This window comes from Microtus pennsylvanicus, chromosome 1, assembly GCF_037038515.1.
Source record: "Microtus pennsylvanicus isolate mMicPen1 chromosome 1, mMicPen1.hap1, whole genome shotgun sequence".
Taxonomy (NCBI): Eukaryota; Metazoa; Chordata; class Mammalia; order Rodentia; family Cricetidae; genus Microtus; species Microtus pennsylvanicus.
Window position 1 is genome coordinate 124,051,428 of NC_134579.1, and position 21,744 is coordinate 124,073,171.

The window sequence follows — 21,744 nt, forward strand, 5'->3', positions numbered from 1 at the left end:
GCAGGGAACAGAGGACAGGCTGTATAGTACCCATCCCTCTGTGGCCACAGTGGCTGCAACCCATCTCTACTATAGAATGGGAGAGGAACCTACTGAAGGAATCTTGCCCCATTTTAAGTCAAACAGGGCCACGTGCTTGCTACACAATGACATGTCAGTAACAGGCGTGGAGGACTGTACTAGGGGCCAGTGTTGGCTTGCAGAAGTCCATCTGCACAATGACTAAGTCTCACACTTCTCACAGGACACTGCTGCCCTCGGTGTGACTGTACACACCTACAAACACACTGGCAGTTAGAGGCATGAGCTGTCAGCAAACACAAGACAGCTCTGAATTCAGAAAAAGCAGCTCAACTCCATTTGTAGGGGAAATGTTTAAAACATTTAAAAACAGGGGCCAGCGAGGCAGTGAGGCAGTTAAAGGCACTTGCCACACAAGCCTGATGGCCCCAGTTGAATCCCGGGACCTTCATAAAAGGTAGGAGAGAGGTGACTGCACACAGGTGTCCTCTAACCCCACCTGCACACCGTCACACAAAAGTACGTATATATACATATACATGTACGCATGCGTGCACAAACAAATGATCATACAACAACATAGAGAACTAGTGGGACATCATTTTAATGCTAGTAAAAACAATGTTTGTCCGATAAACCTTCAATCACCCGTGTGCAGTGTCTGGCCACTTGGGGTCTAGCCTGGAGCAGTAGACAACCATTAGTGATGTTCTGTGGTTCCCATAGAAATATGAGGGAAAAGCCAGGCATAGTGGCACACTCCTGTAATCCCATGACTTCAGAAGCAGAGGCACTCAGATCTCTGTGAGTTCAAGGCCAGCCTGGTCTATATAAAGTTAAGTTCCAGGACAGCCAAGGCTACACAGAAAAACGATGTCTCAAAAACAAAAAAATAAAGGGCGAGACGAGAATATCACTTTCACAAGAAAAGTGAATGGAACCTATGAAATGTGACCAGGGGAAGACCCGTGATGCGGCTGTCTGCACTGGCCTCCTGAGCACCCTCCTAGAGTGGCTGTCTGCACTGGCCTCCTGAGCACCCTCCTACAGCGGTGACAGCCTGTGCTTTAGTTCACAATTAGTGAGCATTTGGAAAGGTAGGTAACTCACAAGTGCCTAATGAAAATGTTGCTCAGGGGCCACATCCGAGAACCACAGTGAGAAATGAGGAGACAGGACAGGGTTGCACAGTGGGAGGGAGGAAAGCCACGTAGCCCTCGGACCTGGGCTGTTTCTATAACCACAGACAATGCCCTATAATCAGCTAGAGTGTACTGAGGTATGGAATCTTTAATACAATAATAAAAACTGAATCCCAGAGGAAGGGCATGGAAAAGTACAAGTCATAAAGATACCACCGATGCTACCAAGATCACAGCTTGTCTGCAGAAGTGAGTTGGGAACTGCAGCAGAGGATGGGCTGATCTGTGGTTCTCCAGGGTCACAGGCTCCTCTGGGCACATAATTCCCACAGGGCTACACACAGGCCTTCCCCAGACTCTGGAGGACATAGTGTCGCCCCTGCCTTTACCAGGCTCGCCCACCAGGTGACCTTGAGGACTCTTTTCGGGGTGGCATGTGTTCTAATGCTCTGTGGGGTTCGTTTCTTTCTGCTGGAACTGGGGCTGGACTGAGGACCATAGGCTGCCAGGGAAGCCTTCCACACCCCAGCCCCACGGGAATTCTCACAGCACTTCCAGAACAAGGAGCTTCTTTGTCGCCGTTTTTTCCTGACGCCCAGGCTGCCAGGCTCTACAAACACACATGATCCTTTGGGGCTCTGCAACTAATAACTGAAATAACTGCACCCAGACCTCCAAGTCTCCCTTCAACAGAACAACCTATTAAATGGCAACTTTAAAGCCTGACAGGCTCCCTCCTCTCTCTGGCTGGTCCTCCCTAGTGCTGACATGTGCAGGCGTGACAAGGGGAACCTACACATCCCGTCCTGGGAATACCACTTGTTCTTAGTAGCTCTAAAATCTATTTAAAAAGCACTATCCAACCTCTGGACAGCGCTGTAAACATGAGTCTGTAAGACCTGTCTGGGTGAGGAGAGCAGGGAGGGTACTTGCGGGTACTGCACAGCTAAGGCATCTTGACGTCTAGCTGGACCACGATGTGCTGAACAGGCCTGGCCAAACTACCTAGCAGCACCCTGAGCCCTGGCCAGAACAAGCACTGTACAAATGTCTGGAGCTTTCTATCAAGTTGGCATGCTTCCGTGTGCTTAACGTCAGTCCCAGGCAATTTTGGGGTGTCCATAAGGCTGAAAAAGAAAGCATACAATTTATTAGATCAACAGTCTGCAACTCTGGGAACTGACCTCTTGCTCTATTACGAGCACATGACTGAGCTTTCACTTCCAGCTGAGAAAGCCCTGACTCTGAGCCACAAGTGAGGCACTCCTGCCCTGTGAAGCCCTGGCCCTGGCAGCTGGAAATGCTCCTCCCTGTGCTCGGAGCCCTCTGCTGGAGGAACTCAAGTCCTACAGCAAACACGAGTCTTACTCCACCCCAGCCACTCCCTCTCTGGCAGGGAAGCAGTCAGCCCTCTTCCTCTGCAGCGCACACCCCTCAGAACGCCAGAGGCCAGGTGGCCAAGTCCCTCCATCGGCTCCAGAGAGCCTGGTCAGCAGGTCCCTCACAACAGGCACGGCTGCCTCCGAGGTGCCCTGCGCAGAGCTCACACAAGTCACTCGGGAACAACACATAAAATGCATAGAAAGAGAGGACGCAGAGGGAAAGGGGAGGCAGCTAAGTTGGTGTCTCAGTTTCCTGGCTTCACTGGGCAACTGGGACCTGGTCCTGTTGTCACCTCTCATCAGCTATGGCCATCATTCTTTTAGATCATACTTTGTCCAACAGGGTGGACAGGTACAAGACCAGCGATCAGGCCCTCTGTCTTTGCAAAGGAGGAAGCAGCAGGAACCAGAGCAAAACCACTCGGACCATTTGAGGCCCAGTCAAGGAATGGCCTTTGTACTGAGTCTATAAGCAGTGGGAAGACAGACACAGGGAGGGACAGGAGAGCCCAGGATGGGGCTGTGGTGGCCAGTCACCTGGCGGGCGCCTACCTTGGGCCGGTAGCCCTCCTCAGCCATGGTCTTGGCCTCCTGTTGTAGCAGAGCATCGGAGAGCTGTTCCGCCCTCCTGACCTCCTCCTTTTCCTCCTCCGCCTGCTGTGCTGCTTCCCAAGCCTGGAGCTGGTGCTCTGCGACCTGACACCAAGAACAGAGTCACTATAGACAAGGCCCACCGGGCAGAGCCCTGCCTCTGAGCAAGGAGGCAGATGGCAAGTGCCAGCAGTCAGGATGGGCACCTGAGGCCATGGAGCCAGTGCTGTGGACCTTGGGAAAACTCTGTATGCAGCCGTGTGTTTGGAAAGCAACGGGGTAGGAAAAAGTAACCGTGACATCAGTATGGTCCCCACAGAGACTAGGGAACCAGAATAGAGCCTGTGCCACAGAGACACGGCTCAGCAGTTAGAACAGACTGTCCTTACAGATGAGCCGAGTTCACTTCCTAGCAAGCTCAGGTGAGTGGCTCTCACCTGCCTGTGACTTTAGCTTCAAGAGATCCAGTGCCTTCTACTGGCCTCCTTGGGCAATCACACAGTACACAAACCCACATTCAAACACATAAGTCTTTTAAAATGCCAGGGCTGCTATAGACACCAAAAGGGATTTGGATGTGAGTGAGCAAAGAACTGAGTCACGGAACTTCAAGCTCTGTCCTACAGTGTCCTGAGAACCTCATGGTGATGTGGGAGTGTCATCTATCAATCTGTTGATTTCATTGGTTAAGCAATAAAGAAACTGCTAGGCCCATTTGATAGGCCCACCCTTAGGTGGGTGGAGTAAACAGAACGGAAGGCTGGGAGAAAGAAGCTGAGTCAGTGAGTCGCCATGATTTTCCCACTCCAGGCAGATGCAGGTTAAGATCATTCCTGGTAAGCCAGCTCGTGGGCTACAGCAGATTATTAGAAATGGGCTAGTCCAGGTGCGAGAGCTAGCCTAGAAGAGGCTAGATAGAAATGGGCCAAGCGGTGTTTAAAAGAATACAGTTTCGGTGTAATTATTTCGGGTATAAAGCTAGCCGGGTGGCGGGAAGCAGCCCCGCCGCTCCTTACTACAACAGGTGGCACCCAACTTGCTAATGAACTCCACGTAAAACCTGAGAGGGCTTAAAAAGGAGAGAGAGAGAATTTAAGACAGCTTTTTGCTGTTTGTGGGTTGCGAGCCGCAAAGAAATTGTCCTGACTCAGCAGCAGGAAAAAACTGGCTGTTTTAAAATGCCGGCTTTCTGGGCTGTGCCGCCATTGCGATCTCTGTCTGGCCCCTGTGGGAGACAGAGCTTTTGAATGGAGCATTTGGAGTACAGCTCTACGGCTTGCTTGATGGCAATGTGGACTGCTGTGTGCCTGGAACTGTGTGTGGCTTAGGGGCACCAAATGGCTCTGAGGCAGGAGCTGCTCGGCTCCGCCATGATGAACTGTGCTGGTCTCAGGCAGGAACTACCGTAATTACTATGATAACAGCGCAGTTAAGGTTTCAATTGGGCAGGACACAGGCGGTACCGTATTACCTGTACATGGTACAACTTAAGTTTTTAAGAACTGCTTAACATTTTAAGAAATGCTCCTGGATAATAAAAAATGTTACAGATTCACAATAAAACAGATTCAGACATAAAAGACCACACTGTTGGATGAATGTAGGTAGGCTTGAGAGAAAGAAAAAAAAATAGAGAATAAAGTTAATGGTTTAAAAAAAAAAGGATAAAGTCTTTAAAGAGACAGAGTACAGATAGTTAAGAGATTAAAAGAAATAAAGAAAAATAAGCCATGTAAAAATGGAAAATTCACAGAGAGTCTGGATTATATACATTGTGTTTTCTTTAAAATTTTTAACCGTGAAGGAGCTAAGTACAGAGAGACATTTCATTATATGGGCTGCTAAGCTGAACCTACACATATGTTCTAAAGGTATCTTGACTTCGGAATTTGGGTCTAAGGATATGATGCTTTGGAAAGGGTCTCCTTTTGTTTTCACAGAGGACCAGACCCTGTGGATTGCATCTATCCCAATTTGGTATGACAGACCACGACCTCCCGAAAAGTTGCTGTGAACATCTTCAGAAAATTACTTCACTCAACTGCCAACTGAGATGAAACTGACACACAGGTTACACCCTAAACGATTTGATTAACAGTGCCCCCATTCAGCAGGAAGCAGTTTGGAGAGAAAAAACTGCGCCCATGTTCCCAAAATATTGTTTATAAATGTTCTTTTACATTTAAAGGGGGAAATAATATAGGTATGAGTAATTTGCATTGATGTGGATTTTAAGGTCAATTTTGTTATATGTATATGTATTTCTGATCTTGAATAAGGTGTTGTGATTGTGTAGTTCATTTTTAAAATGTAATGTATAATTAGGAAATATAGGTTGTTGATGGATAATCACAAATAATAGTCAAGTTTGTAGTCATGTTACTTAGATTTTCTAGATATATAGAGATATATTTCAGTTAAATAGGCATTCTTCATATCTTTCAAAGACTGCAGAATATGGCATTTTAAATGTTTTAATAACTTAGGACTTTTCATGACAATGAGACACTCTGCTCCTGGCAGCACCAACCTACTTCAAGAGGAAGATGGGCATTGAAGAGGCTCCTTATGAAGTTTGATAGCCATTTGGGCAAGAAACTGTTCTTGCCTGGACTATTGCATAAACTGGACAAAGAGAACCCGCAGAGAGAGGACTGCTGAACTTGCCTAAGGCTGAAGATGGATGCCCCAGCGGTACAGAGGAACTTTGGGTGACTGTCCAGGCAGCGAGATGTCTCTGTCATTTCTAGAGTTTTAAAAGTTGCTTTTTTCTTGTTTGCTTAGGTAGTATTGTATCTTTCTGGAGTCTTTGATGGAGTTAAGAATAGTTAGTTATAGTTATAGTTTTCCTTAGTTATGATAAAGATTATTGTAACTTTTACTTGATAACTGTTTCGTTATATGTAATTTTGCTATGTTAAAGTTAAAGCCTTTTTTTTTTTTGTTTAAACAGAAAAAGGGGAAGTGATGTGGGAGTGTCATCTATCAATCTGTTGATTTCATTGGTTAAGCAATAAAGAAACTGCTAGGCCCATTTGATAGGCCCACCCTTAGGTGGGTGGAGTAAACAGAACGGAAGGCTGGGAGAAAGAAGCTGAGTCAGTGAGTCGCCATGATTTTCCCACTCCAGGCAGATGCAGGTTAAGATCATTCCTGGTAAGCCAGCTCGTGGGCTACAGCAGATTATTAGAAATGGGCTAGTCCAGGTGCGAGAGCTAGCCTAGAAGAGGCTAGATAGAAATGGGCCAAGCGGTGTTTAAAAGAATACAGTTTCGGTGTAATTATTTCGGGGCATAAGCTAGAGTTAGCCATGTGGGTGGCTGGGTGCCGGGGACGCAGCCCCGCCGCTCCTACTACTACATCATGGGGCCTGCTGCCCGCCCCCGCTCCCCCCCTACCTCCCGTGTCCTGACCTGCGGAGACTGCCCTCACCCTCAGCACCCACCTGGGCTTCCAGCTCTTGCTTCCTGGCTGACTTCAGCTCTTCCCTCTCCTCCTTTGCACGCTGAGCCGACTGCCTTGCCTCCTCCAGACTCTGGATGAGTTTTTCCCTGTGTTTTAGGGTCTCTTCTTGTGCCCGCCGGTTCTGCTCCATCTTTTCTTGTATCTGCTGCTGCCTCCCCATCAGAACCTGGCCAAGGGGAAACGAAGGTTTGCATTTCAGGTGAAGACGGGTCCAAGCTTCACAATGGCTGCAGCCGCATCTGTACCAATCCAGCCTCGTCTTTATACACAGGCAGCAGACCTGAGCCACAGGCCCGGTGTGGGTCCCTGCTCTTTCCCAGACATCCCAACTATCCTGGTTACTTTTGTTTGTTTCCAACTCTCCAAAAGCTAGAGTCATCTGGGAAGAGAAGTATCAGTCGAGAAAATGCCGCCACAAGGTTGGCCTACAGGCCAGTCAGCAGGGCATTTTCTGGTTTAAGAATATGAAGCACCACTGTGGGTGGTGCGACCCCTGGGCAGATGGTCCTAAACTGTACAGGACAGCAAGCTAAGCCAGTCAGGAGGAGCAAGCCAGTAAGCAGCACCTTCCATGGCCTCCGCATCAGCTCCTGCCCCAGGATCCTCTCTGACTGCCCTCCGTGATGCACTGTGACCCAAGAGGTTTAAACCTCAATAACCCTTTTTTGTCCAAACTGGTTTAAGTCATGCATTTTTACCATAGCAATAGAAACCCTAGCCAAGACAGCAACCCGGTGCAGGGCACAACAGTGTGAAGGGGGACACTGGGGGCCCTCTCCACAGGTACATGAGCCTCCGGCCACCAGTGGCAAGCCCAGCTGACGGGTGCAGCCATGCCATCCTCTGAGGCTACAAGTAGCAAACGCCTGCTACTGTTTGGAACCTGGACCTTGCCCCAGAGTAGTGGGATGTAGCAGCGCCGGCCCAGGAACCAAGAAGCCACAAAACACACCTGACACCTGCACTGTTCAAGGGGGGGGGCCACATACTGTGGCCACAACCAGGGAAAACTGCAGTGAGGAAGACGGGGAGCCACAGGGTACACGCGACACACCGAGCACATGAAACTCAGAGTTCCAGCCCACTTCAGCAGCGTCAGGGCAGGGCCGACAAAGGCTCCCAGTCAGGTTCCCTGCGCGCCTCGCACACTGCTGCTTGCTGGCCCCAGGGAACATGGACTCCTGCATGAAGGTGCCCTGCAAGTGCCTCAGAGAATATCCACCCAAGGAGGGAGGAAGGGCTGCAGCTACAGCTGCGCAGTGTTGGCTGATGTATGCTGAGAGGTGTGCTGGTGAAAATGCATGAACTCAAACTGCATTGTGGGAACGACCCATGGAGTTAAGAAGCCATGTGCGAGCCACAGGAGACAGAAGAGGGCTCTAAGGATAGCCCACTTGTTCTTGCTCTACGTCTGAGCATTGCCTACACAGAGACTTAGATGCTACTTAAGATGACCAGAGCAGAGTTGGTCAGTGGGGACCAATAGCTGTCCAAGTCCCTCAGGCGGAATTACCTCATTCATCAGTCTGTCCCGTGCACTTTGCTCGCGAGCCCACTCTGCTTCTCTCTTTTCCCACATCTCCTTGGCCTCCTCCCTAGACAGACACAGAAGGGACAACAGAAGTTCTACACCACCAACAAAGGCAGGAACGGATGACAGCTCACACCACTGCTCAGCTGCAGGCAAACACACCCACACCAAGAACAATACTTCCGTGGTAGTTTTTTAGGTCATATTTAATACTTCATCTCCTTAAATTAAAAAAAAGTACCACAGCCATTTAGCACTGAGCTAAATAAAACCATAGGACCAGAGACAGGAGGGGGAAGACACTCCCTGTGCCCAAGCCCAAACACCACCCTCCGAGAATGGCTACTGGGGCACCTGGCAGCAGCTAGCAACCTCCTGGGGTCTCCAAGGGCTGTGTACCCACCACTTGGCTGAATGTCAGGGCCAATAATACTATCTGGATATCTGGTGTGGGACAATGGTCTGTATTCTGTCATTATATTTTAAATAAATGCTGATTGGCTAGTGGCCAGGCAGGAAGTATAGGCGGGTCAACCAGACAGGAAGTAGAGGCGGGCAATGAGATCAGGAGAATTCCAGGAAGAAGAAAGCCCATTCATCTGCAGTCCCAACCCAGCCACAGAAGAAGCAAGATGTGACTGCCTCACTGAATAAGGTACCGAGCCACGTGGCTAGCATAGACAAGAATAATGGGCTAATATAAGTTGTAAGAGTTAATAAGAAGCCTGAGCTGATGGGTTTATAACTAATGTAGACCTCTGTGTGATTTCTCTGGGACTTAATGACTGCGGAAACCGGGAAGGATAGAAACCCCTGTAACAGATATCCATGCATATCGCCTGTTATTTGGCTATTTCCTTCTGTGAGGTAGACTTTTAGGTCCCAAAGCTAGGCACATAGGCCAGAGTCCCAGTCCTGCGTCCCATAGAGAGCAGCCAAGGTAACATGGTGGGGCTGTCTTCATTAGGATCCAGGCTGATGTTACAGACCTTCGAAGCATAAACACGTCTATGCAGAATCAATCTCCTCAAGTGGTTTTGAGACTTTAGATAAGCACCTCACTACTCTGAGCCATAGTGGCTTCCACCCTGAATAACATCATCTACTAGCAAAGACATGTTCCCTGGGGATGACAGAGCTACACGGGGAGATGTGTGAGAACACAAGTGGTCACCCAGTGACCTGAGGGCATCTCACAGAGGACAGTAGAGGCCAGCAGCTTCCCCTCACCTCAGCAGTAGCTGCAGCTCTGCCTCCCGAGCTTTCTCCAGCCGCAGTTGCTCCTCGATGACCTGCTTCATCCAGGCTGCATCGGCCAGGGCCTGTTCCCGCCGGGCCAGTTGGACACGCTGCAGCTCGTCTTCCTTCTCCAGGAGTGCCTGCAGGATCCGCCCATCTGCCTCCTGGAGGAAGGGGTGTGACCCACAGATGGTGGGGCCAAGTGAGTTCTGTGCTGTGCTCAGCCCCTTCTGAATGTCCCACAGATGCAGCCATGCAGGGCTTGATGCACTCTCAGGACAGAAAGGAAGGGGCTGGATTGCTTCTGGTAACCACGAGGTCGGCTTCAGGAACTGCACTGGCCCAGAAGCTTCCCACTAAGGTGACGCCTACCACCTGTGCCACCACAGGCACACGCCCCTGGACATGCAGAACACATTTTAGAACGCCCTTTGGCCTCAGTTTTTTGAAGAGGGTACAGCAGTGCATGGACACAAATACATGCACAACTGCTAACGGCAGCTCTACTGAAAATGGGAAAACCAGAAACCAAACTGGCAGGAAGTCTACATAACTCAACACTAGAATAAAAAGGGGAGGGGAATCAGGGGTGGGGGCAGAATAGTGGCACCAGAGCTAACGGTCTGACCAGAGGAGGCAGACAGCCAGGAGATCTGAGTGTGCTCCCCCACAAGCTCATTCAAGTACATGACAGGATCAGCTACCAATAAGAAGCCTAACCAGTGTTCGCTAAAACAACTGTGCTAAGCAACGCAGCTGAAAGGACACTGAGACTTGAACACCGGAGGAACCACCTCTCTATGGGTGTGAACGAACAGAACAGCCAGCTCTGGAGATGGGCAAGACCCTCGCTCGGCGCCTCACTGAGCCAGAATCAGGCACTTTGTTCCATGTGCCCACACTGTGAAATGACTGCTGGTTAAGCCAATTAGCATCTGCATTGCCTCCAGCGGTTCTCCCTCTAAGAACACCTAAGGACCAGGCCAGTGAGATGGCCCATCTGTGCTTTAATTCTCCCGAGGATGCGCTCAGGTCCTGAGCAGTGAAACAGTTTCCAAAGGATGAAGGCTGCCAGGGTGTCGGTTCACTCACCAGCTCCTCCTGGATCTGCTGGGTCCGCCTATGGAGCTGTGCGTTGTACTGATGTCTCAAGAAGCGCCTAGAGGTGGGAATCAAGCAGCTTCAGTCCTGCATGACCACCAGGCCACACCCCCTCTGGTTCTGGGGAGACTGTGTGGAAGTCTGAGAAGGCAAGAGGCCCACCCTCCGGGAAGAGCCCAGGCTTTCCACACACCCCAGCTCAGCCTTGCACCGAAGGGCCGCCATCTGCCTTCTGTCTTCCTCCAGCCTCTGCAGCTCCCAGTGTTGCCTCAGCAGGTTCTCTTGCTCCTTCTTCAGCTTGGTTGCCTGTGGTTACAATAGTAAACCCAAGGAAGATGGGTTATCACGGGTCATCACCACCTCTGGTCCCCTCTGTGGAATTTCGAGTCCTACCTTAACTAAACTACCCTACAAGCCTGGCCCAGTCCGAGAGACTCTGTATACTGGTTCACACTTACTCTAACTTCTGTTTCCTCAGCGGACACAGCAGCCTTGCTCAGGCCCTGTCTCTAGGATCTAGAATTAGTGATGGGCAATCTCTAGTTACTAAAACACCGGGGCTAAGGAAAGGGAAACAGAGACCAAAGAGGTGAGGCCTCCCACTGTCTGAACAGCAGACTCAGGAAACCAGTGTTGTCAAAGACAGCCTCCTGGACCAGAATCCCTGATGGCTCCCATCCTGAGACCCAGACCTGCTACCAGGAAACAGTGTGCTAGAGCATGCGCCACTGGAAAACCCCGATCCAGTGGACAGGTGTGCCTCTAGGCTGTTAATGTCCCAATGTCTGGGCGCGCCATGGAGGGTCACAGCAGAGCCGCGAAGGAGCGCACACGAGAGGAGAGTGGGGACCGTGCACAGAACCCCACCCCTGCTGCCATCTCAGAACAGCTTTTAAACGTGCCCATCCCACTCGGGCCTGGGCGGCTCCCCTCACCTCCATCTCCTTCTGCTTCAGCTCCTCCATCTGCTGACGCAATGCTTCAGCCTGCAGCTTCCCCTCCAGCTGCCTCCTCTCCTCCTCTGCTTTCATCCGTTCCATGGCTTCCCTGCGAGCTGCTTCATACTCATTTTCAAACCGCTTCATCTCCTGCTCCTCAGCAGCTTCTTGCTACCAGAGGGCAACACTATCAACATGCAGCCAGCAGAGACTCAGCTCCCAGCTGCCCTCCAACTGCTGTAGGACCTAGGTAAGCTCAGTCTGGAACCCCACTGATCCACACATGCTGTGGACTCACCCCCAGAGGAGCTGCAATAAGCCAGGGTTGCTTGCCTGGGATGTGGGTATATGATGCTGTGGCCAGAGAGATGGCTCCGCAGTTAAGGGCTCCTCTGCTCTTCCAGAGGATGAACAGAGTTCAGTTCCCAGCACCCACATCAGGCTCCCACAGTTACCAGGAGCTCCACCTCCCGATGATCTGATGTCCTCGCCTGGCCTCTCAGATACCATTACACATGTGGTACACACTCAAACACATTATAAAAAAAGAAAAAGTAAGTAAGAATTAGAATCTTGGCGCTGGAGAGATGGCTTCAATTCCCAGAACCTACATGGAAGCTCATGCAGCCTGTAACTCCAGTTCCAGAGGATCCAGCACCCTATTCTGGCCTCCACAGGCACCAAACAAAGCAGGCAAAATGCCCATACACTGAAGAATAACTTTTCAAAAGATTTTAATTAAAGGAAGTTGGTCAAAGCCGGGTGGTGGTGGCACATGCCTTTAATCCCAGCATTTGGGAGGCAGAGGCAGGTGGATCTCTGTGAGTTCGAGGCCAGTCTGGTCTACAGAGCGAGTTCCAGGACAGGCTCCGAAACTACAGAGAAACCTTATCTCAAAAAAACAAATGAACAAAAAACGAAAAGCTGGTCAAAGTGGCACATGCTTATAGTCTCAGTCCCAGGGAAGTGGAAACTGGTGAGTCCTTGTAGGTCCTCGGTAGTCCACTGGGAAAGCTACAGAACACTGAGAGACCTTATCTCAAAAAAGGTGGCTGGCTCCTGGGGACCATCACCTGAGGTTCTCCACTGACTGCCACATGCACAAACCTGCACACACACACACACATGTGTGCAGGCACACACCTGCATACACAGCCACAGATGCATATTCACACACCTGCATACACAGCCACACATGCATGCATATACCTGCATACACATCTACACAGGCATGCACACACCTGCATACTCACCCACACATGCATGTACACACCTGTACACACCCACACATGCACACACCTGCATACTCACCCACACATGCATGCACACACCTGCATACACAGCCACACATGCACATACACACACCTGCAAACACACCCACACATGCATGCACACACCTGCATACACAACCACACATGCACACACCTGCATACTCACCCACACATGCACATACACACACCTGCATACGCACCCACACATGCATGCACACACCTTCATACGCACCCACACATGCATGCACACACCTGCATACACACCCACACATGCATGCACACACCTGCATACACACCCACACATGCATGCACACACCTGCATACACACCTACACAGGCATGCACACACCTGCATACACACCCACACATGTACATGCACACACCTGCATACTCACCCACACATGCACACACCTGCATACACACCCACACATGTACACACCTGCATACTCACCCACACATGCATGTACACACCTGCATACACACCTACACGTGCATGCATATACCTACATACACACCCACACATGCATGCACACACCTGCATATTCACCCACACATGCACATACACACACCTGCATACACACACACCCACACATGCACGCACACACCTGCATACTCACCTACACAGGCATGCACACACCTGCATACACACCCACACATGCATGCACACACCTGCATACACACCCACACAGGCACATACATACCTGCATACTCACCTACACAGGCATGCACACACCTGTACACACAGACACATCCATGAATATGCATGTGGGCACACACAAAGCAAATATTCAGGCTGCATATGCATTGGGGCAGGCGCAGGGACAAAAGCATAGAAACAAGACCCAGTGAGAGGTCGGGAGGGAGCCAAAGCACAGCACGGAAGGGTCACACATCACACACCTGTTTTTTTTCTTCTTTCTGTGTTGCCCAAGAATTTATCACGTGCTTCTTGTGAAGGTCCAACTCAACCTAAGGATGAGAAAGAGAAAATATTAATTTCCCTGTGGGCTTGTGTGAGACTGAGGTGACTTGTGGCTGTCTGTGCCGTCTGCTGGAACCTGACCGTGACTCTGTGAGCTTCAAGTGAAAGGCGACCCCAAGGAGAACAGTCTGAGTGAGGGCCAGTGAGACACTCAAGGTGTAAAAGAACCCTGCAAACCTGACTATGTGAAACGCAGGATGAGGGGGCACGTGTGTGTGTGTGTGTGTGTGTGTATGTGTGTGTGTGCTCCTCACATCTCTGTGGTAAGAGGGCACGTGTGTGTGTGTATGTGTGTGTGTGTGTGTGTGTGTGTGTGTGTGCTCCTCACATCTCTGTGGTAAGAGGGCACGTGTGTGTGTGTGTGTGTGTGTATGTGTGTGTGTGTGTGCTCCTCACATCTCTGTGGTAAGAGGGCACGTGTGTGTGTGTGTGTGTGTGTGTATGTGTGTGTGTGTGTGTTCCTCACATCTCTGTGGTAAGAGGGCACGTGTGTGTGTGTATGTGTGTGTGTGTGTGTGCTCCTCACATCTCTGTGGTAAGAGGGCACGTGTGTGTGTGTGTATGTGTGTGTGTGTGTGTGCTCCTCACATCTCTGTGGTAAGAGGGCACGTGTGTGTGTGTGTGTGTGTGTGTGTGTGTGTGTGTGTGTGTGTGCTCCTCACATCTCTGTGGTAAGAGGGCACGTGTGTGTGTGTGTGTGTGTGTATGTGTGTGTGTGTGTGCTCCTCACATCTCTGTGGTAAGAGGGCACGTGTGTGTGTGTGTGTGTGTGTGTGTGTGTGTGTGTGTGTGTGCTCCTCACATCTCTGTGGAAAGAGGGAGGTGGAAGCGAGAGAACTGCCTCAAGCTCGGAGTGCTCGGCTGAGTGGCAGAAAGAAGACAAACGCTGCCTCAGTGAGGTGGAAGGAGAGAAATGACCTCCACACAGGCACCAGGGCACACTTGTGCCCCTCACACACACAGTAATCCATAAAATCATCAACAACAAAACCAATCTGCACACTCAGTGGGTAGGAAACCAAAGAACCAGCTGCTTCTAAGCCCAGTTTACAACCAGAGCCCCGGGTGAGCAGGACGCATTTCTCAGGAACTGCGATTTCAAAGGAGCCCAGGAGACAGCTCAATGGAACAGAGCCAGCCCTGAGCTCGGGTCACCAAAACGTCCCTAACAAAGTAGTAGCTTAGATTAGGCTGGCCTTGAACTCACAGACCTGCCTGCCTCTGCCTCCTCCTCAGTGCTGAGATTAAAGGAGTGAACCAGAGCCTGGTGGATGATGGCGAGAGCCTTTAAGCCCAGCACTTAGGAGGCAGAGGATCTGTGTGTTCGAGGCCAGCTTGCTCTACATAAGAAGTTCCAGGCTAGCCAGGGCTACGTAGTAAGACCCTGTCTCAAAACAAAAACAAAAACAAAAAAGAGTGAACCATCCCACTCAGCTTTCTTATTTTTTAGTATTTTTTACATTTTTTATTTAGTGTGCATATAGATATGCGTGTGTGTATGTGTGTGTGTAGGTCAGAGGACAACTTGTGGGAGTTGGTTCTCTCCTTTTATCCTATTGTTCCTGGGATGAAACTCAGGTCACCAGGTTTAGCAGCAAACACCTTTCCCTGCTGAGCCCATCTCACCTGGAAATTGCTACTGGCAATTTCAAGACATAAGAAGGTACATAAAATGACAGAACCAAACACTGCTGAAATGTATAAACATTATCAGCAACAGGCTTAACATCCTCCAGCCAGTCTCTGCTCAGTGATCCAAACCAAGACATTCTCTCTCTGTCCCCAGGTCTCAGACTCCTGTCTCCTCCATCCTAGTCTGGGCTTCCACCTTAGGAGCCCAACAGCAGCGCGCGTGCACACACACGCACACAGACCCAGCTAACTCCAACAATGCTGCCAAAAAGAGTACCCCAGGATGCAGCTGTGCAGGGGTGCCCCAGGATGCAGCTCTGGCCCTGCACACTGCTAAAGTGGTCCAGTGCCTCTGAAGGAGTTCAGGCAATACTGCTCAAGGTCTGGCCCCATCTACTTAACCAGCTTCATCACTTCAGGACTCCTACTGTTGGGTACCACAGTCCCATCTGGCCCTTTCCAGCTTCCTGGCTCTGTTCTTGCACCACAGGCCAGTTCTTCCTGCCACCTCCACCCAGAAGCCCCTTTCTTCACTCTTTACTACAGAACTAAAGACAGCATCCTTGTACACACCTCTCCTTCAGAAGCTGCTCTTAGAGACGGCCTGAGCCCACCTGCCCAGGTTTCTGCAGCCTATTGGGAAGAGTTCTGGGGTCAAAGATCATATCCCAATGGCAATGTGTGCAGCAGAGTTCACGGCCACTGCTCAGTGCTGACCGACCAGACCGTCTGCCTGGTGATCTTTCTTCCTCTGTATCAACCCAGCACAAATCCAGATTCAAAGCCAAACAAAAGCCAGCGCAGTGGCACACACCTTTATCCCAGCACTTGGGAGGCAGAGGTAGGTGGAGGCGGATCTCTGTAAGTTTGAGGCCAGCCTGGTCTACAGAGTGAGATCCATGACAGCCAGGGCTAATACAGAGAAACCCTGTCTCAAAAAACCAAAACCAGGGGCTGGAGAGATGGCTCAGTGGTTAAGAGCATTGCCTGCTCTTCCAAAGGTCCTGAGTTCAATTCCCAGCAACCACATGGTGGCTCACAACCATCTGTAATGAGGTCTGGTGCCCTCTTCTGGCCTTCAGGCACAACGCAGAAAGAATATTGTATACATGATAAATAAATAAATATTTTAAAAAAAAATTCAGGATCTGGGAGTTCACTGCTCCCAACAATCGCATGATTTTAAAATAAAAAAAAAAAAACCAAAACCAAACAAAACAAAGCAAAATAAACAAAAAAATCTGAAAGCACACTATCCCCACCCGGGCAAAGCAACGCAAGGCTCTTCATTCTCACCTCTCGAAGCCTGGGGTTGTTCTTTTTCCAGTGATCATATAAAAGTTGTTCAGCAATCTATTGAGAAAACACAGAAGGACACCTGACATCGCTGTTCAAATCCATGCACTTACACAAAAACAAAAGAAGTCAGCTGAGGCCATGACCTTCTCCATCCAGCAATGTCAACAATCAGCCACTTAAGTCTGCTTTCCTTATAAGCACAGGTCTGGGGACAGGACATCAGAACAGAATGGACCAAGAGTTAAGATCTGATGGTATGACTTGGTCCCTTCTGGGAGTCTCCAAATACATAGCAAGTTGAAACACACAGACACTAGTTACCATAGCCACTTGAGATAAAATAATGTTCCCAGACTTCTGTGGGACCACAGAACTGAGCAGAGGAAGGAAGAATCACTCGCAATGACTTATAAGGCCGAGAAAGGAGCTACCACAGACCAAACACTCCCCTTGAAGGCACTGAAGTGGGGGTGCTGGCCTTTTGTCTGCCCTCTTGCTGGCAAGCTCAGGTTACTATGGTTGGTATTAACTTCAACTTCTTACAAACAGAAAACCATAAATTAATCAGGCAAGCAAGAAAGGAAGGAAGGAAGGAAGGAAGGAAGGAAGGAAGGAAGGAAGGAAGGAAGGAAGGAGAAAAATCCTCCTAGACTTCAGCACCAGACCAGATGTGCAAAGATATCCAAGCCTGTGGGCTCGACAACTGTTGATTCTTTGAGACAATCATTGTTGAAACACCTAACTACATGCTGAAGTGCCAACAAGACATGGCTACCCTCCCCACCTCGTACAAATCTTTAATGGCTGAATCTATTACCCAGGCTTCACATTTTAGATGCTTGTTCCCAGCCAGGTAGGTTATTCACCTTTGATCCTGGCGTGAAGAAGTGTGACTTTGAGGGCAGGATGGTCTACAAAGAATGTTCCAGGCAAACCAGGACTGCATGGACTAGTTCAAAACAACAAAACCAACAGCAAAAACAATAGCTCCCCAGCATGTGGCACTATTCAGAGAAGCTGGGGTACCTTTAAGGGGTGAGGAACTAGCTGGTGACATGTCTTCGAAGGTTATAGACTAAACCCTCCTTCCAAAATGCCCTCTGCTTCCTGAATCAACATGATGTGAGGGCCAGTGGGCATGGACTCCATGCCTTCCCCAAAATGATGGCTTGACGCCCTCTGAAACCATGAGTCCAAATAAACCTTTTCTCTCTAAAGAGTGCTTTTCTCATGGCCTTGAGAGTCACCTGGTCATCTCATCTGACCAAGGCTCCCAAGAATAACCCCATAGATGCAACCATCCACTCACGCCGTGGACACTCTCACTCTAGCCAAGGCTAGGTACCAGTTTCCTTCGCTCTTCCCGGGCTGACGTCAGATCCCTGTGCTGCTCCCGGATTCTCTGTTCCCGCAGGCTCATGCTCAAACTCAGCCCTTCCAGCTCAGCGGCCAGCAGGTCCTGCTCCTCTAGCACAAGCTGCCTGAGTCTCTCACGCCGGGCCTGTAGACTCATCCTCTTCTCCTCCTTCATCTTCTCACGCTGGTAGGCGTGCATGCTAGGTGAGGAGCCCACTGTTCATCAGCCACACTCAGGCCACAGTTTCATAAGCATTTCTACATAAACTGGGGAGGGCTGTGGATTTAAACACAAACACCTACAGAGAAAACGACTGCTCTGCATACATTTTATTTTTCAAAATGCACGCTATCTCTCTGGCTATTTTCTCCCATACACCCCATTTTCCAGCTAGAATAGCATCGCCACGTGGATTACTCATGCTGTCATAAGCCACAGTCCCTAGGTCCTGAGGCCACATCCCCTGAGCAGCTAGCGGTAGGAACCAGCAAGCAGGACACACGGATACTTGCCTCCGCTGGTAGGAGGTCTCGGAGCTCCATTGCGCCTGTTTGGAGCTGCGGAAATCCGAAGTCCTGAAATAACGGCTGTTCTGTTCCCACTGCTGGCGAAGTTGGGCCTCCTGCTCTCGCTGGCGAGCTACATTCTGATCCTGGGGTCTCCGGCTGGACCAATAAGAGGGCAGCGTGGGGAGCGCCATCTGAAGGGGCATCAGTGGAGAGAAACTGAGCCAGCTGCAAACCCAGGAACCCTCACTTGAATACTTGAACAGTCTCCTCTCTTTTATGAGGGGCGCTGGACCTTTGGCTGCACCTTTTGAACAACTTTAAGACCCACATTCCCACCCTAGAACAACTGGATGACCGAAACTTTAGAACGAGGCCCATGCCAGCATGTTTTAATGATGCGCCACTAGGGCTGTAAATTATCAATTTAAATAAACCTGGACCAGCCATTGTCAGGGACATTACAGACACAAGAATTGTCCTGACAAGGCTGGGGTGGCAACTGAGGATTTTTACATTCTGCATAAAATTACAGGGGGCAAGCAGGTCTCGGGGGCATGCCCCCGCAGTTCCAAGTACTTTGGAGGCCGACGCAGGAAGCCATAGCTTGAGTCCAGGAGTTCAAAGCCAACCTGTCTCAAAAGCAACAAAAATAACCAGACACAATGATGTAAGGATCTGTATGTGCCAAGCACCTGACATACAACTTTTTACAGGTCCCGCGCGGCACCCGAGTCAGGTCGGTCCCCCGAACCCCTCTAACCTGCGACGATAGAGGACGCCTCGTCCTGCCCCTCGGCCCAGCCTAACCTCTGACTCGTGCTTCTCTTGAGTTTGCGAAGAGTCGCCAGCCTAAACTCGAGCACGCGCTCACCGGACTCGAGAGTCCCGCGGCGCCCGGGGCAGCGACGCCAGCCGTTTCCCGGTCGGTTGCCCGGACCACGGAGCGCCGCGAAGGCCAAAGTACTTGTTAGTGCGACACCGCCGCTCGCCTGGAAAAAGAAGTAGTGGGGGATTTTATTCTGGCGCCCCCTCGTGGTGGGAGGGAAATCGACAGCAAGTGTTGCTAGTCCTTGAAGTAGGGAAAAGGGACCGGCCAAGACCAGTCTGTAAACTGTTTCAGTGGGTGTCCCCATCATGGTCTTGACCTCTTTGCTCATATTCTCACTCCTCCCACTCTTCAGCTGGACTTTGGGAGCTCAGCCCAGTGCTCCACTGCGGGTCTCTGCCTCTGCTTCCATCAGTTGCTGGATGAAGGTTCTATGGTGACATTTAAGATATTCATCAATCTGACTACAGGGCAAGGCCAGTTTGGGTATTAGTATGTAAAATGAAAAAAAATAATGTTTTCTTTTTTAAAATAAAGTAAAATAAAATAAAAAGACCAGTCATGACCCAGAGTCATGAAGTAGGGGAGGTGACGGTTGGAAGCAAAGGAAGGAACATCAAAATCATCCAGGGAGCTGCCCAGAGTGAAAAAAATAAATGATTTTCAATGCTCTTGGGGGATGTCCCATAGACAACAGAGGCCAAGAACCGACGGTCTCCATAATTACAAGTCACCGGTAAATTGTTGTTGTAGTTTAGAGATGGATACAAAGATTTTAATAACTGTAATGCACCTGATTGAACATATGTATGCACTAACTATCCCATTAAAAAGAAAAAACACAACTGGGGAACATGGGGATTGTGTATGCTGAGCATGCTCAAAGTTCTGAATTCAATCCCCAGCACCCAGCACCCCCAAAACAATGTAAGAATACAGACAAATATTCATCATTCATTCTTTTTTCTTTCATTTCCCACCCATTTCACTTTTTCATCCCCTCACTCCTCCATTCCTTTGCTTCTCTATTTCTTACGGAGGCCATAGAGAGTTGTTGGGCCTCTACGACCAGGTTGAAACCCGCAGCATGCTAGATACGGCACTCCTGGGTGGATCACTTCACCCTCTGACCCCAGGGCCCACTAGGCATCCTCGTAAGAGAGTGAAGGGAGGCTTAACTGGAGGGTGTGGATGGAGTCAGAGGTCTCGGTGCATCCCACAGGACAAAGCAGATGTTTCTGCTTTCCCTTAGTTGTGAGGCGTTTACTCATGGAATGCCTGCTCCATACATGAAGATCCCCATGGATGTCCTACACCGCTGCCATATCCCTTGCTGTATCTCCAATGAAGGGGAGGCGGAGCCACCCCAACCCGCCCACAGCAGTCATCGAGGCAGAAAAGGCCATCTAGCCTTTGTCCAATACATGTCCAGTACATGTCTGTGTGTGTTGAAAACTTCAGATATGCATGAGTTAAATTCAGAGGGACCTGACTTTAAGCCCTGATTTGTCTTGGGCAAGCCTGTTCCCATTTCTGGCCCGGTTTCTCCAAAAGTACAGTTGCCATATAAACACAACTCAAGGGATTTTAGGACTTGACTGACCAACGTACCTGAAGGCTCTGTGATTCTGGGCCTCCTCCATTTCTCCTTCTCTTCCTCCTCCATTTCTCCTCCTCTTCCTCCTCCTCCAGTTTCTCTGTCTCTTTCCTCCTCCTTTCTTTGAAATAGGGTCTTGCTGTATAACCCAAGCTGGAACCCAGTATGTAATGTCTACTGGCCTCATACTGGGGATCTCCCTGCCTCTGCCTCAGAAGTTCTGGGGCCATAGGCATGTGCCTCACATGGAGCCTTTACCTGGGCCTCTTTTACTGGCCAACGCAATTTTACTGGCCCCCATAATTCCTGTTTCAGCTGCATGGTTACATGGCCACCACCTGCAGCTCATAGCATCTTTATAAATTATCTGTGCTGCCTGGAAATCATGAGTAATATTTAATTAAACCCATTTTAGCTTCACTTGATCCTCACACAAGTGTTCTTACTTGCCTGAGGAACCGTAGCAGAGAGGTATGAAGCTGGGATTTGGGCCAAGCTCCATGCACTTGGGGCCAGAGTCCAAGTACTTGTTGTTGTAATGTTCCCTCCTGCTGTAGCCTCAATGCCTGCTGCACAGCCAAGCACCCAAATGTACCAGAGCTGGGTATGACAGCTTATGGGTTTGAGGCCAGCCTGGGATATAAAAGAAGTCTAAAAAAAATAAATTAAACAAGGCTAGGGAGATGGGTCAGTGGTTGAACTTTGCCACCCATGCCTAATAACCTGAGATCAGATGCCTAGAACAGGAAGGAAGAAGGAAGGAAGGAACAAAGGAAGGAAGAAAGGAAAGAAGGTAGGCAGATGTGTTTTACACATCTGTAATCTCAATATTTCTATGGCAATATGGAAGATGTTGATAGCT

At 49.8% G+C, this 21,744-nt stretch overlaps 1 protein-coding gene across 4 annotated transcripts; it reads right to left on the bottom strand.

Annotated features, from left to right (window-relative positions):
• Positions 1-1,293: 1,293 nt before the first annotated feature.
• On the bottom strand, positions 1,294-19,450 carry Tchp (trichoplein keratin filament binding). 4 transcript variants are annotated; one of them, XM_075982833.1, is made up of 14 exons: positions 19,220-19,399; positions 18,990-19,088; positions 18,463-18,650; positions 17,939-18,149; positions 16,591-16,647; positions 13,581-13,649; positions 11,408-11,581; positions 10,666-10,778; positions 10,464-10,530; positions 9,363-9,535; positions 8,115-8,196; positions 6,582-6,767; positions 3,098-3,241; positions 1,294-2,290 (listed from the first exon to the last, which is right to left on the bottom strand). In XM_075982833.1, the coding sequence occupies exons 3-14, from the start codon at positions 18,648-18,650 to the stop codon at positions 2,258-2,260; spliced, it is 1,497 nt and encodes a 498-aa protein (XP_075838948.1). In that variant the 5' UTR covers positions 18,990-19,088; positions 19,220-19,399; the 3' UTR covers positions 1,294-2,257. The 4 variants fall into 4 exon arrangements, with proteins under 4 accessions (XP_075838948.1, XP_075838938.1, XP_075838921.1 ...); XM_075982823.1 differs by lacking the exon at positions 18,990-19,088 and having other exon boundaries at positions 19,331-19,450; XM_075982806.1 differs by lacking the exon at positions 18,990-19,088 and having other exon boundaries at positions 19,267-19,421.
• Positions 19,451-21,744: the final 2,294 nt, after the last annotated feature.

Excerpts from the sequence above, each read along its gene's own strand:
- Tchp (XM_075982823.1), bottom strand. The coding sequence starts at position 18,650 with ATGGCGCTCCCCACGCTGCCCTCTTATTGGTCCAGCCGGAGACCCCAG. Across the intron at positions 11,582-13,580 it reads AGAAAGAAGAAAAAAAACAG|CAAGAAGCTGCTGAGGAGCA; the intron begins GTGTGTGATGTG and ends GCCCTCTGGTAG. Across the intron at positions 2,291-3,097 it reads AGGAGGGCTACCGGCCCAAG|CCTTATGGACACCCCAAAAT; the intron begins GTAGGCGCCCGC and ends TTTCTTTTTCAG.